The 13808-nt window shown below is 47.1% G+C and overlaps 1 protein-coding gene across 1 annotated transcript in view; it reads right to left on the bottom strand.

The window, feature by feature from the left end:
* LOC126529197 (BAI1-associated protein 3-like) overlaps positions 1 to 13808 on the bottom strand; it is a 515162-nt gene that overhangs the window by 143281 nt on the left and 358073 nt on the right. Inside the window, exons 5-7 of the mRNA XM_072289849.1 lie at positions 12330 to 12598; positions 11196 to 11465; positions 1464 to 1508 (exon numbers count right to left, since the gene is read on the bottom strand). Coding sequence (XP_072145950.1) covers positions 1464 to 1508; positions 11196 to 11465; positions 12330 to 12598 — 584 coding nt within the window. The remainder of the gene's footprint in view (positions 1 to 1463; positions 1509 to 11195; positions 11466 to 12329; positions 12599 to 13808) is intronic.

The raw sequence follows: 13808 nt of genomic DNA, 5'->3' as shown, positions 1-13808 counted from the left end.
TACTCAATACGTCACCACCTGCTTAGTGGCTATGACGTTGCGCAGATACCGGCCACGGCGACCCCATTTCGACGGTGGGTGGAGGGAGGGGGTGGATTGAATGCAAGAACACTCCTGTTCTCTTATTTAGGTGCATGGTAAGGAAGCCCACGTGGTCAAAATTAACCCGGGGTCCCCCACTATGACATGCCTCATCGTTGTAGTTTGGAACATAAAAACGCCGTGCTTTATACTAATTTAGTTATCTCGCAAGAACTTAGTTAGGCGTGCTTGTTTGTACGTGTCTGCCTTAATAGCGCAAGGAAGGCTGCGACTCGAGAGAAAAACGACAGGACAAGCGCTATCCTGCCTTGTCCAATTTTGCCATGCCTCTTTTTTCTTTTTTTTTTCTTTCTCCTCGAGTCGTCGTCTTCCGGCTATTAGGGCTAACTTAATTCAATGCGTCACCGCTCCAACGATGCTTCTAAGAGCCTGCCTCTTTCATTTTTTATTTTCTCCGCGTTCGTAACGTTCCAATCGCTACGAAATTCGCAACGCGACACCATTAGGAGCCGGAGCAGAGTCGTTTCTCTCGGTTGATAAGGCTCTTTCTTTTTTTTTCTTTTTCGCGACATTGCCTTTCCGATTTCTGAGCTGCGAAGAACGGTTGCTAAGCGGTACGCCGATGCCGATGCCGAATTTCTCTGCGACGTTTCCTCGGCAGTAATGCATCCCGAGATACCTCCGTTCAGTTAAAGCTGGAAGCTTTCTCTTCTTTCATCTTTATCTATTTCGCTTTACGTTTACTTTTCGAAACGCTTTTAACGCATCCTCATCCGATAAGAACATAGATCCACCCTTTCAACGACAGAAACCGCAGTTGTCGTCTGTCGCTGCTCGGATTAAACTCAACGAGCGAGCAACACGATATATCCGTTCAACGAGCACAAGGCGTACAAAGCAAATGCTGATAAGGGATACGACTTTCTTTCCAAAGCTTATACATCGATGCATTGTTAAATGATTCCCAAAAGTCGTCCATTATTATTTGGTTCTGCGACCCCATCTGTCTGATCTTGCTTCTAATGCCAACTTTGCGATTATGTTGTGAACTGTTACCTGTGAATTTTTTGTGATTGGATACTCCTTCCTCTAAGCTTAAAATTTTCATTTGGTTAAAGCCGTGTCAAGTTTGTTTATTTTGGATAAGCCCCACAGCTCAAAGACCTTGCCTTAAGCTTAAAGGCGTAAATTCAGCTTCTTGGTGCTCCTAAAATTTAGCATTGTCTCCCAAATGCACGAAATGTCACTGAAAGCAGTCCAGTTGTTCTCTCATTAAAGCATTCCTGTGTTTTACGTACATCTTTTTAGGTAAATGGAAGTTCGCTGCGAGTTAAAACTTCCTCTTAATTATGAAGAATCTGCTGGAGAGAATCCCAGCGATATTGTTTTTAGAAGTCATGCTGCTTTTCAGGCGAACTCACCAGACGTCGAGGTGAAGCCGATCCGTGTAAATATCATCGATGTCCCTGCATGATAACAAAAGAAAGAAACGAAATTCAAGGTAAGTTTTAACAGATGTATGCAAACACTTATTCAGTGGGCGTCAGGAAGTCTCGCCATATGTCGACGTCAGAACGAATCTGGCAACTTCGTTCCACTCGCAAATGACGTCACAGCTTTCTTTTTTTTTCTTTTCACCTCCACAGCCCCTCAGTACTAATACTGCCCATACGCGCATCTCATCGCTGCTCAATGGGCCTGCACTGTCTTCAAACGCAACGCGTTTGACGAGTTGTCTTTACCATAAAGACTACCCTCCCTTACGTCATCTAACCACGGAACCGTTTACAAAAACCAATCGTCATCGAATGCTATGCTAAAAAATTTAGTGAACTGAAAACTACGTGATTTCGCTGCTAGCGCTACCTGATATTCTCTCTGTAAGCTTACCTTTTTATCATTCCACCACTGTTCACCGTACTATAAGAAACAACCGTCAGTACTCCGCTGTTATTGGCATTTGCTTGTTAATGTCACCCTACATTTTTAAAAACGCTTACTTTCGTATAAAAAAAGAAGTGTTCGCCATTTTTCCGCTTCTGCTGCACTATATATAAGAACCCAGTTTTCGTCTTTCAAAGGTGACCTACATGATTATGACGGTTACTTGTTGGTCAGCTACATTGTAGTTTTCGTGCTGTCGTCCGTGGTTACGTCAGGTTGGCCTAACTCCTCGATTTGTGGCGAATTTGTGCCAGCAGAAATACGAGGTTGATGGTCACTTGTGTTCGCGCACGTAGGATTCGTTGTTATCTCCCTCTTTTCTTCTGCATTCGAAATTCTTGCCGGACTTGTCTTTCTTTCTTTCTTTGGATAGCCGCCTCTGGGAACTACTTTGCCACTTGCCTTAGTTATTTCGTCATTAATTAATAAAAAAACGACGTAAGCAACAAGCAACGTACTTTTCGGTTCTTTCCGCACTACTTGCACAACTGCGCCGTTTTCAGCGAACAGCATAAATCTACGCCCTCACGCCGAACTGTGTGTACAGCAGAATTTCCTGGAAAACAAGAGTTGCACAAACCATTCCTTCTTCTCTCTCTCTCTCTCTCTTTCCCTCTCTCTCTCTCTATCTATCTATCTATCTATCTCTTTCTCTCTCTCTCTCTTTCTATCTATCTATCTATCCCTATCTATCTCTTTCTCTCTCTCTCTTTCTATCTATCTATCTATCTATCTATCTCTCCCTATCTGTCTCTTTCTCTCTCTCTCTCTCTCTTTCTATCTATCTATCTATCTATCTCTCCCTATCTGTCTCTTTCTCTCTCTCTCTCTTTCTATCTATCTATCTATCTATCTCTCCCTATCTGTCTCTTTCTCTCTATCTCTCTCTTTCTATCTATCTATCTATCTATCTCTCCCTATCTGTCCCTTTCTCTCTATCTCTCTCTCTTTCTATCTATCTATCTATCTATCTATCTCTCCCTATCTGTCTCTTTCTCTCTCTCTCTCTCTCTCTCTCTCTCTCTATCTATCTATCTATCTATCTAGCTATCTATCTCTCCCTATCTGTCTCTTTCTCTCTCTCTCTCTCTTTCTATCTATCTATCTATCTATCTCTCCCTATCTGTCTCTCTCTCTATCTCTCTCACTCTTTCTCACCGTCTACTCAGAAAGAAACTATTCTCTCGCCCGATTCAGGGCCAGCTTTTCATGCGCAAAACAACGCTTCCTTTTCCTTTTCCTCTGTGTATCACTACAACTGATGCCGTGGTGGCTTTTATCCTCGCTTCGTTCGCAGCTGCTGGGGAAAAAAAACGTCGTGCGCGGTGTAGAAAGCAGTCGGCGACGATTCCTGCGCGGAAATTCGGTACATTTCGAGCGACATGCGCGTGAATGCGACTACACGTCAATACGGGGCCCATCAGATCGAAGCCGGCCGCGCTCTAAATTAAATCGCCAGGCAATAAAAGCTACTACCTCCCCCCCCTAACCCAACGAGAGGCCCGCAATAGACCAAAGAAAGAAAAGAAAAGTGAGACTTGTTTTCCACTCGCTCACTTTCGTTGTTTCGAGCTCAAAACACAACGTCGGCATCAGCGCGAAGGGAGTAAACGGCGCAAACAACGACAGCGGCCAAAAAAAAAAAAAAAATAAAAAATAAAGGAACGACGAGAACGTCAGAAACCAACGAAAAAACAAATATCGACGCTCCTTTCAGGCGAGATTACACGGTTCGCGTTGAATGGAAACGCGACGGTTTTGCGCTGCGAATCTAGAGAGTTTTGTTGCACCTACAGGCGAGAGGTGGGAATGTAAGATAAGGAATTGATAGCGAAAAGGAGGATTGCGTCAAATATTTAGCGAAAAAAGAAAAAGAAGCAAAGGAGGTGCTTTTCAGTCGCTTAGACGGCACACGGCGTTCACATGAAAGGACCTTCTCTTGTAAATTTTTTTTAAAAGCTTGCTTCCTTTCTCGCGTTGCTTGTCTTTCTTCTTTTTTTTTCTTTCTCTTCTGCAGATCGCAGTTTGAAGCGAGGATGCGTCGTCAGGAAAACCGTTGAAAAGCGAGAAAAGATGAAAAGAGGAAAGGAGAAGAAAAGAAAGAATGGAAAATCGATATCACTCCCGTTGATATCATCGGAAAGCCGTGTACCTACTACGGAAAGAACGCGTTAAAGGAAAATGAAAATGACAATTATAACTATAAACGAGGAACATCGTTTGCTCGAGACACAGGATGTAACCGGCAAACAAAAATTTTAAATGTTACAACAATCTTTGTGGAACGAATAACTCAAAAGCGAGTACCAACTGCGAGTTCCAATATATAAAAGAACCGTAATTTATTTTTTTTATTTTTTTTTTTTGTAATCGTGTCTTCGCCGCCTCAATGCTGAGTTTTTTGGGAAACGCGAAGAAAAGGCGAAATAACACCTGTTACTCATTGAAGAATTTCATGTAGTCTTCATCCGCTTAAAGCCGTTTTTATGTTGTTTTTTTTCTAAGGAGAAGGTAAAGCCGCCGAAAACCTGCGCATGCACTTTATAGAAAAGTCGAACCGATGGGCTGTGTTGTGCAATTACCAAAAATTCTTGCTCGACTCAGTGAGATTGATATCGCTTTTTGTTTTTTACTCAGCATTTCTCATCGAACTTTAAGAAGCGAACTTAATTTTTAGGCCCTAGTTCATTAATTTTTATTATTTTCATGTTTGAAATTTTGCAGTGCTTTTGTTATAACAAGTGTTTCGAAGCACAAAACATGACCACTTATGACGTGTTCGAACATTTTTCTTTTTCAGACTCGCGCCTAAGTGTAATATTATGTCGCCGAATATTCCTTTGTCGTTTGTCTTTTTTTTTTCATGCGCAACGGCGCATTTCTTTTCCAAGCGATATTCTCCCTCAATACCGCGTTAACCAATAAAATGTAGACTACCAGGAAGCACACGCTTCCACTCTCTCCACCTAATCGCCGAGCTAAATGTAACGTAGTCTTCAGATGTGTGTTATTTCTTTCTCTACTGAGACACTTTGTGGTCTGAGAGATATACATAGAGAAAAGGGAGCGCGAAAGGCAAGGTAATTAAAGGTACAACAGAAATCTGGTTTGCAGTAGGAGCCAGAAATATTGAAAAAAAGGAAAGAAGAAAAGAAAACTGCAAGCGCATGAAAACGACCAACGCACAACCCAGGCGTTGGTCCCTGTTATAGGGACCACCGCCTGGGTTGGTCACTATACGCGAATTTTTCTTCAACTGAGAAGCTCCCTTTCTGAGAACCCCGTAGTGGGGTTTCTTTTCTTGCTTTCAGCCACGGTCTCGGGTAGACGACGACGACGAAGTTTCGTGCTCGCTTAGCGTTTTCTTCTTGTGCTGAAGTTTTTTCTGCTTTTCTGTTTCCTCGCGCATCGGCAGCACCCAGAGCTGTCTCTGTGTTACTGCAAAGCCGTTCAAGACGAACTTCTGCTACGTCGTCCTCAAATGAAGCGACAATCATCTACAGTGACATCATGACTGCGACAGTAGCCTTTACGCTCACCGACGTGATGGTAAGCCTGAAGAATGCTATCTCCAAGCAGAAACTTTACGACTTTTCTTTTTTCAAAATGGTCCCTGGTCTTGCACAAGAGGTTCGCGTGAACCCATGGAAAACAGCTGTAACAGCTGGTGTCACATCTGACGTTGACATAGAACTCAAACATGACGCGTTGAAAGGCACGGTCGTTTGCGCGCCACCGTGCAAAATGATGAGAGTTCGAAGGCTGGGCTCGTCAAAGTGCGCGAAGATTCTGTTTGCCTGCGAAAAGCTGCCTGGTCATCCACAGGGCGGACTAGTGCGATACCCTGTTGGACCTCTTGCACCAAGGCCCATTATAGCTCCCTAAGTGTCTAAAGATTGGTCATGCACAATGTTTCTGCACAAGCCTTGTGGCGTGTGGCATATGTGCCGGGAATTCAAAACGCAAATTACTGTGAAACCCACGCATTTCGGTGCCCTAACTGCAATGGTGAGCAGTTGGCAACAGACAAAGAGCGTCCCTCGTTGAAGGACGAATTCAAAGCTCTGAAAGAGAAAGCCAAAAACTGCAGCAGTAGAAAATAAAACGCGTAGTAACACTGTTCGTCCAGCGGATGCAAATTCAGCAACTAAGGATGCGGCTGCCCGTTCAAATATTGCTACAGACACCCCATGTGTCGAAAGCAAATAGGGATGCGTGCCTTCTGCCTTCTCTCACATGTCTTGGTCAGCGTTGCCATCAAAAGCGTCGGAACCAGTCTCTACCAATACCACAGCCTCAGCTGAGAACAATGCTAAGAGGGTGCCTAAAACTGTCTCATCCAACGAAGACATCGCACTCGTAGAACTTCTCCAGAAGCTTGTCGTCATCATCAGCTCTCTGATCGCAGGCCCTCAGGCACCTGCATCATCAGCAACACAGCAGCTCTTGGAGGCCCTCTTTCCAGTCCTTGACGGCGTTCGTTAAACGTTCTAATGGAAATAATCTCAACACTTGTCGAACATCTCCTCCCTTTGTGCTGCAATGCAATGTCAGGTAAATGCGACCGTGCAATGCTGACCTCTTTATTCGGCTCTTCGCACTGAAGGCCCCAACAGATATTAGAGCACTTTAGTAAACAAATGCAAAAAAAAAAGAATACTAATTCAGGCTGCCAGGCTTTGTAGGTAAGCAAAGCAACGCTTCATGTGCAGAGCCAGCATGTGGTTGCTTTTAGTGCGTGCAGGCCGCGCATTCACACGATGCTTCAAAAGCATCAATATGCGCACTCGCTGACTTAGATTTCACTGTTATTGATACACGCGACATCCGCGACACCAAATTCGAGTGCACACCACTTACTGTAAGCCTCAGGGGTACAACCACGACCGTGGCAAGCATATGCAATCGACCTACGCGTCCTTCGGACACCACGCTACTGTGCTTAGTCTCTCGGTGTGGTTCATCGTTCGTGCTGTGCGGGGACTTCCATGCTCACCACCTGCGTGAGTGTTTATGTCCACGAGAGAGTGGTGGGGTGGAGATTAACGAGCCTATCGTCAAACACGGTCTTGAAACATTCAACGGCGGATAACTCACATCCGTGAGCTGAGGAAAAACGCATTCTGCCACCGACCTCACGATATCAACGAGACATGTGTTCCTCGCCTAGTCATGGGAAGCTGACCCATGGGGCTCAGATCACCCAGCCATTTGGTTGATGCCACAACATACTTGGAACCGCCAGACTTCAAGCTTCACAAACTGGGACAAGTTTCGTCAGCTGATGTAAGATGCGCCGTCGCGTGACAGTTTGTTCACGCTGTTCAGTGATTGTCTACAACGAGCTACGGTCCGACGGCGGCGCAGCCCGGAAAAAGGAAACCTCGATCTTAAGCTTTCGAGGCTCCGCGCCTGTCGACGACGCGCTAACGGTAGAGCGCAACTCTACCGAAAAGAAGCACCGACTGGACGCTGTGTAAGCGTCCTAAAGCAGCCATACGCCAGCAGACTAAGCAACTTCGTCGCGAAAGGTGGGAAGGCTTTACACAGTCCGCTGCATTCTGCAATTCGGCTTATAAGGGTGGGTATACGACGCATACTAAAGGCTATCCGCACTCCTGAAGTCTGCAAGAATAAAGCGGCAGCATTGTGCTTAGCGACCAGCCAGCCACCAAAAATTATTGCAGAAGCATTTGAAGACCTTTTCGCCTCTTCTATGTCAAGTGACATAACAAACATCTATGAGAAGTCATAGTACTATAGCTGCTTGCTGTGATCCTGCCTGCCAGATGGAAGAGGTACACTTCACTCTCGAGGTGCTGCTCGACGCGCTTGATGTTTCCGGGCGCTGCACTGCCTCAGGTGAAGACGGTAACACCTACCAAGCCTTACTAAAGATTCATAAGGCCTTCATCAACATATAATAGACGAATATAACGAAGTATAGCGAATCCTCTGATTGCAGATGATTGTAAATCATCCGTGGTGATACCGACTGGTTAAATGGATGAACCACCTTTAAAGCCTGGGCGCTCTGGAGTACGCCTCAAGTCCTACCGCCGAATATCGCTATCATCAAATGCTATCAGGCTGACGGAACGAATGGCACTGTTCCGTGTAGACGTCAGGCTGCAGGAGCTGAATTTTTTTCCCCGATGTCATGAGCGGATTTCGTCGCTCTTGTGCAGTACTGTACAGCATTGCAGACCTTGTACGATCGCTTGAATGTGCTAGAGAGAACAAACACTCCGCAGGTATGCTATTTTCCAACGTACAGCAAGCTTTCGACTTGGTTCCACATAAGGAGGTTATTGTCGCACTTGCGACCGCTGGAATTTCGGGCCATCTGCTTCTATTTGTCCGTAGATTTCTATCAGAGCGCAGATTGAAAGTACGAGTTGGAGGAGCAATAAGTGAATATCGAAATGTGATGCGTGGAGTCCCGCAAGGGAGCGTTTTGTCGCCTCTTCTTTTTAACTGCGTTCTGGTCGGGCTTCCAAGCCGTTTGGCTCCGGAATGTGACTTCTCAATAGGCATAGCTGTCTATGCTGATGACATCGCTCTGTTGATCACTGACCCTTCGCACAATGGCCCACGCCTTCGTGCAAGCTTGCAGAGAGCTCTGGATGCGACTGCAGGGTACTTGGATGAAGTTGGGTTGCAGATTTCACCTGCCAAGTCGGCTGCAATTTCATACCTCCCAGAAAACGTTCACGTTGAACAATGAGCCGGCTGCACCGTGAAGAGACACCAGTTCGATGGGTGTGACGACACCGTTACCTGGGTGTTATTATTGATGGTCGCCTTTCGTGGCACCCTACGATTAAATCAGCGTGACGCCAATCTCAGTCCCTCCTCAAGTACGCCTTGACTGCTAGGGGTGGCGCCAGCGACCAAACGACAGCACTACAGGTGTATCAATCACCTGAACTATCTGGCGGGATGTATGCGTTGCCAGTACTGAATGTGCTGCATAGCTTGATGACCTAACTGGCACGTGACCACTGGGTTGCCCTTCGGGCCATGCTTTATTGTAGCGCGATGTGACACACACACAGACTCGAAGACAGGAGGAGCGAATCAAGCTTGGCTCACCTCGCTAGGCACAATCAGTTCCATTTCTCACTGAGGCACATAAATTGCCCCTGAGGCCGCAAGCGGACGACAGAGCTCTACGTCACATCGAGCGTCTGCACCGTTCATCGGATGGTCAAGTACTTCTTCATCGGCTTATTTAGTGCCCATTCCCTCGCGTGGAGAAAATGGCGTCATTGTTTAAAACGATCGCTGGCAGTTCTGAAGGTGCTACTTCTGTGACACCTCTGGAAGGTTTCCGTAAAACTCCATTCCACGTTTATTTTGAGAGATACACAAGAAGTCTTCCCTACCTGTTCCGGCGCTATTCCAATTGTCCCACTCACACTTATTAGAAAGATTCGGACATTATGTTAAATTGTTTACGGATGCATCTGTACACAGCCGATGGCCAAGGCGCCTCTGCACCTTTTTTTTTTTACCCTTCAACTGACATCCGACGAGTGTTTTGCATACCGCATCCAGCCTCATCAACAACTGCGATGCTGCTCTGAAGTACGTGTGAGACATGTTGAGGACATTGAAGGTTGTCAACCTTGCGGACTGCCGCGCTGCCCTCAGGAGATTACACAGAAGTGACGCTGATCGCCCACTTGTGCGTAGCATCAATGAGTCTGCCAGCAGAGCTACACTTCGTGGAGTATCATTAGTTGGTCAGTGGATACCTTCTCACGTAGTTATCGCCGGACACGAAGAAGCCGATCGACTGGCTTCCTCTTGTGCTCACAACGAATGTGACTCTCATGAAATAGTGTAGTCCTGACAACCCTCGTCTGTTGATTCGAAGGTAACTACGCAAGTAGCAAGCAAACCAGTGTGTTCGACAAGGATCCTTCCCTCCTCGTCTTCGTGATGGAAGCTTGCCTCATCGTGCCAGGTCTCTACTGGTCAAGGGTTTCGTGTGTCCTGGTGTCTGAATGTTTATGTCGGCAAAACCACGTAAAGAGTCTGTCGTACGCTCCTTGGGTTCCCGCGAGACACTGGAGCACCTTATATTAGATTTAACGCAGAAAGCTGGGCTAGTTGGTGGTTATTCGTATAAGGGGACGTCGCACTAGCGTGTCTTTTTGCATATATATTTGTGTCCTCCTGAGAATAAAGCTAGTTGATGTCAAGCATTGGGTGTGTCTTTTTTCAAGTTCCTTTCCGTGTCCTTCTTTACGTGCTAGCGCGATCTCCCCTTTAACTAGAACGCGTTGTTTTCCTTTCACAGTGCACGTGCCTACTAAGGGACTATACCCTACTTGGCCTGCAGCGTACACCCCTCGATCATTGCCACTATCTGAGTGGCTGTGTTCCTGGACGCGACCAAGCTCGTCGCACGCCGCTTACTTTTCTACAAGAAATGAATTCGCATTGCGATTATGACAGAGTTTGCCAGGGAGGAATCATTTTTTGCTAACTTTGCCTTTTTTACGTCGTCCGATGAGTAATGCGACATGCGTGTGTTGGTTTTTTTCTGTTCCTGCGTCTATATTCTTGCTTTACTTATATCTTTGAGGCCTGTTATCTCGCTGTCTCTTCTTTACTTCGCTTCTCCTTACCTTTTACTGCCCTTTCTATCCCCTCCCTCTCAAAGAGCAAATGCAGTCTTTGTGCCCTCTCGGGGGCAGTTATCAGCCTGCTCGTTCCCTGCTTCAGTAAAACACGTTGTGGGGCTAGTTGGTGCATAGCTTTCAAAAAATGAAGCGCCAACGGTAAGGGCACACAAAGAAGGAACAAAAGACAGGAAGCGCCTTGTCCTGTCTTTTGTTCCTTCTTTGTGTGCCGTTACCGTTGGCGCTTCATTTTTTGAAAGATTCCCTGCTTCCCTCTCTGTGTGTGTACATGTGTCGTCATATCTGATCATGATAGTGATGATGATGATGGTGATGATAATAATAATAATAATAATATCTACGGTTGACTGGACGACAGTTCTTTTCGTGAACCTTCCTCACAAAGGGAGCGGAGGATCCCTCAAGCCGTCATTTGAACGGCTTTTCCCTCCGCCTCCTGTTACACTGTACTGCGACGAAGCAAACAAATCAACCAAACCAATCAATCCTCCACTTCGCGGGCTTTTCCGCAAAACTGAGTCGGCACGCTAACAGACGGCGGAACACGTGACTCACAGCCGGAACCGCTCGTTCCAGCGCGGGTTGAGCGTCGCCGGCTTGACGGTCGTGGTGCGGATGAACTTGGCCGGCACAGTGGCTCCCTCCAGGGAGCCGCTTCGGGGCTCGCGCTTCTTGAACGACGCGCCCAGCTTGCGCAGCGAGCGCCGCGGCGAGCCCGTGGCGCTGCCGGCGGGCGAGCGGCCCCCGGGAGCCGGCTCCTCGTCCGAGCCGCAGCCGCTAGTGGCGCTGCTGCTGCGGCGCCGGCGCCTCTGGGGGTCCGAGTTTCTGAAAGAAAGAAAGGCAAACGATGGGTCGTTGTTGCTCGTTCGCTAAAGCGTCTTTACTTGCTCGTGATGATTTGATAACAAGCAAGTTGCTAGAAGTAAGTTGCGCTAGTCGGAATCAGCTAGCGCAAGACAGGGGTAATTGGAGATCGGTGACAGAGGCCTTCGTTCTACAGTGGACATAAAGATAAGATGGTGACGCTAAAGTTGTAGGACCGCAGGCTGCGGTGAGGGCAGCCGTAGCACGATTGGGTCGGTGCGATCTGGTTCCGACGGAGGAGCCTGGTTGTGACTTAAACATAACGACGCAAGATAAAAAACAGCGACAAAGCAGAGCGCACGCAAACGAGAAGGCGAAGTGATGTGACTGGAGTTTCGTACTGTCGTCTTCTTGCTTCTGTACGCTTCGTTTTATCGCTGTTTTTGGCCTTCAATAGGGCGCCAATTGGCCCAGCTCGCGACCGTGTAACGTAACTATTGCTTTACAGGACGTGATTGCACGCGTTCGCGTCCTCCACAGGCAAACGTCACCGGTAAGACCTTCTTCAAACTAAATTTGAAACTTTCACGAAAGAGCAAATTGTGTGGTCTTCGTTGCCGCATTACCGAACCAAAGAAGACAGCGTAAATAGAAATCGCAGAGAACTTTCTCGCAGCCTCGAAAAGCCGGCCAGTGGGAGTTGTTGCTGCTTGTTTCTGTTGTTGTTACCTCAACATATGAAGTTAGCTGGCGCACTTTATTGTTCTTGCTTCTTCCATGGTGCACAATGGTACCAGAGCCGTTCGCTTTTGCTACTCATAGCACGGAATACCCATAGCATAAACTGAACTCGTTGTAAAAAAAAAGAAACGAGAGACCACATACCCGCACGGCTGTATTCCGAGCATGCAGTAGGGGTCGCTGTATCCGTTTGGGTCCTTGGCCTCGAGCCCCTGCGCCTCGACCACGGTCACGTTGAGCACGGGGATGGGCGGCTTCTCCTCTCGGGCGAGCCCCAGCAGACGGCGGTGGCTGTCGGAGGGCATGCCGAACGCCGACTGGGCGTACGCGTGGAGCTCACCGGGGCTGACGCCGCCCGAGCAGCCCAGCTTGTGCTCGATGGTGTACAGCACCTCCACGTACAGCTCCTCCCACTGCGAACATGAATCACGCTCTTCATCGGTGGAAAGGAAGAACTGCGCTTATGACAGGACACGGATATTTGTTAGATGAAGACACACTCTCGGTAGGACCTGATTCACATGGTGACCGAGCGAGAGGCAGACAGATGGTTAGAAGGACGGACGGACGGACGGACAGACAGACAGAGAGACAGATCACTTAGTTCACATATTACTAAATAATGAAATAATTACAACCATTGGTGAAAGCTGCCTCTTTCTAGTAAAGGATGGGGAGGGAGAGTTCCCCAACCTCCCACTGTGTGTTTTCCCGGCACCTAATGTAAAACACAATTTATAATGTCAACGCGAGCGACCTCGACATAATTTTCTGGCCGACCTCTGAAGGAGCATGAACTGGTTGCAATCCCCTTGGTGAGAAAGCACACCCCTTGGACGTATTTGCTGGGCTTGAGAGAACACAGAAAAAAATCCACAATACAAGAGAACATTATATTGATATAAATAAGCATGTCATATACTGCACATTATTTCTAAAGAAATTGATGTGGATATTGTGTCAATTACTCGTGCTCTCGGGAAAAAAATATGCGAGACATGTGAGAAATGGCTGCACAGCTAATGAAACATTCCAATACAACGCAGTAAAGTGTGAAATCGTTTTCGGTCCGGGCGAATACGTTCCTATAGCGTAAGTTAAAACGTAAACAAAATGCATTCTGGGTTATTAGGAACCACATGAACGATTGGATTTTGAGGAAAGGCATAGTGGAGGACTGCTGATTAATTTTGACCATGTAGGGTTTTTAAACGCTTATACCTCATGCACAGTGCATGGCGTTGCATCGCGACCTCTTCAAGATGCGGCCGCCGAGACCGGGATTTCATACCACAGCACCACAGCCGCTACGCCAACACGGCAGGTTTCTGCGCCGCAGCAGGAAAGTTACACCAAGCCAGTGTATGTTATTTGAAGGAAGCACCCTCTAGGCTTAGCGAACTGAAATTCGTTGAAATTGGGCTAATCGTTATGAATATCATTTTTCTTTTTTGTTGAATGCTGGCCATTGACTCGCGCAGGTGTAGTGCAGTGAATTTCGACGGTTTGCCGCAGGGGACAACGTCCAGAAGTCCTCGCTATGCGCCTTCTCTCATTGGCCAACAACTTCAAAATGGCGGAATCGCAACTGCATGGTGGAATTTGACTCCGAATAGTAACCCC

Source organism: Dermacentor andersoni, chromosome 8, assembly GCF_023375885.2.
Source record: "Dermacentor andersoni chromosome 8, qqDerAnde1_hic_scaffold, whole genome shotgun sequence".
Taxonomy (NCBI): domain Eukaryota; kingdom Metazoa; phylum Arthropoda; class Arachnida; order Ixodida; family Ixodidae; genus Dermacentor; species Dermacentor andersoni.
Note: the sequence above shows the minus strand (reverse complement) of the source record. Positions and strands in the feature narration are given on the sequence as shown.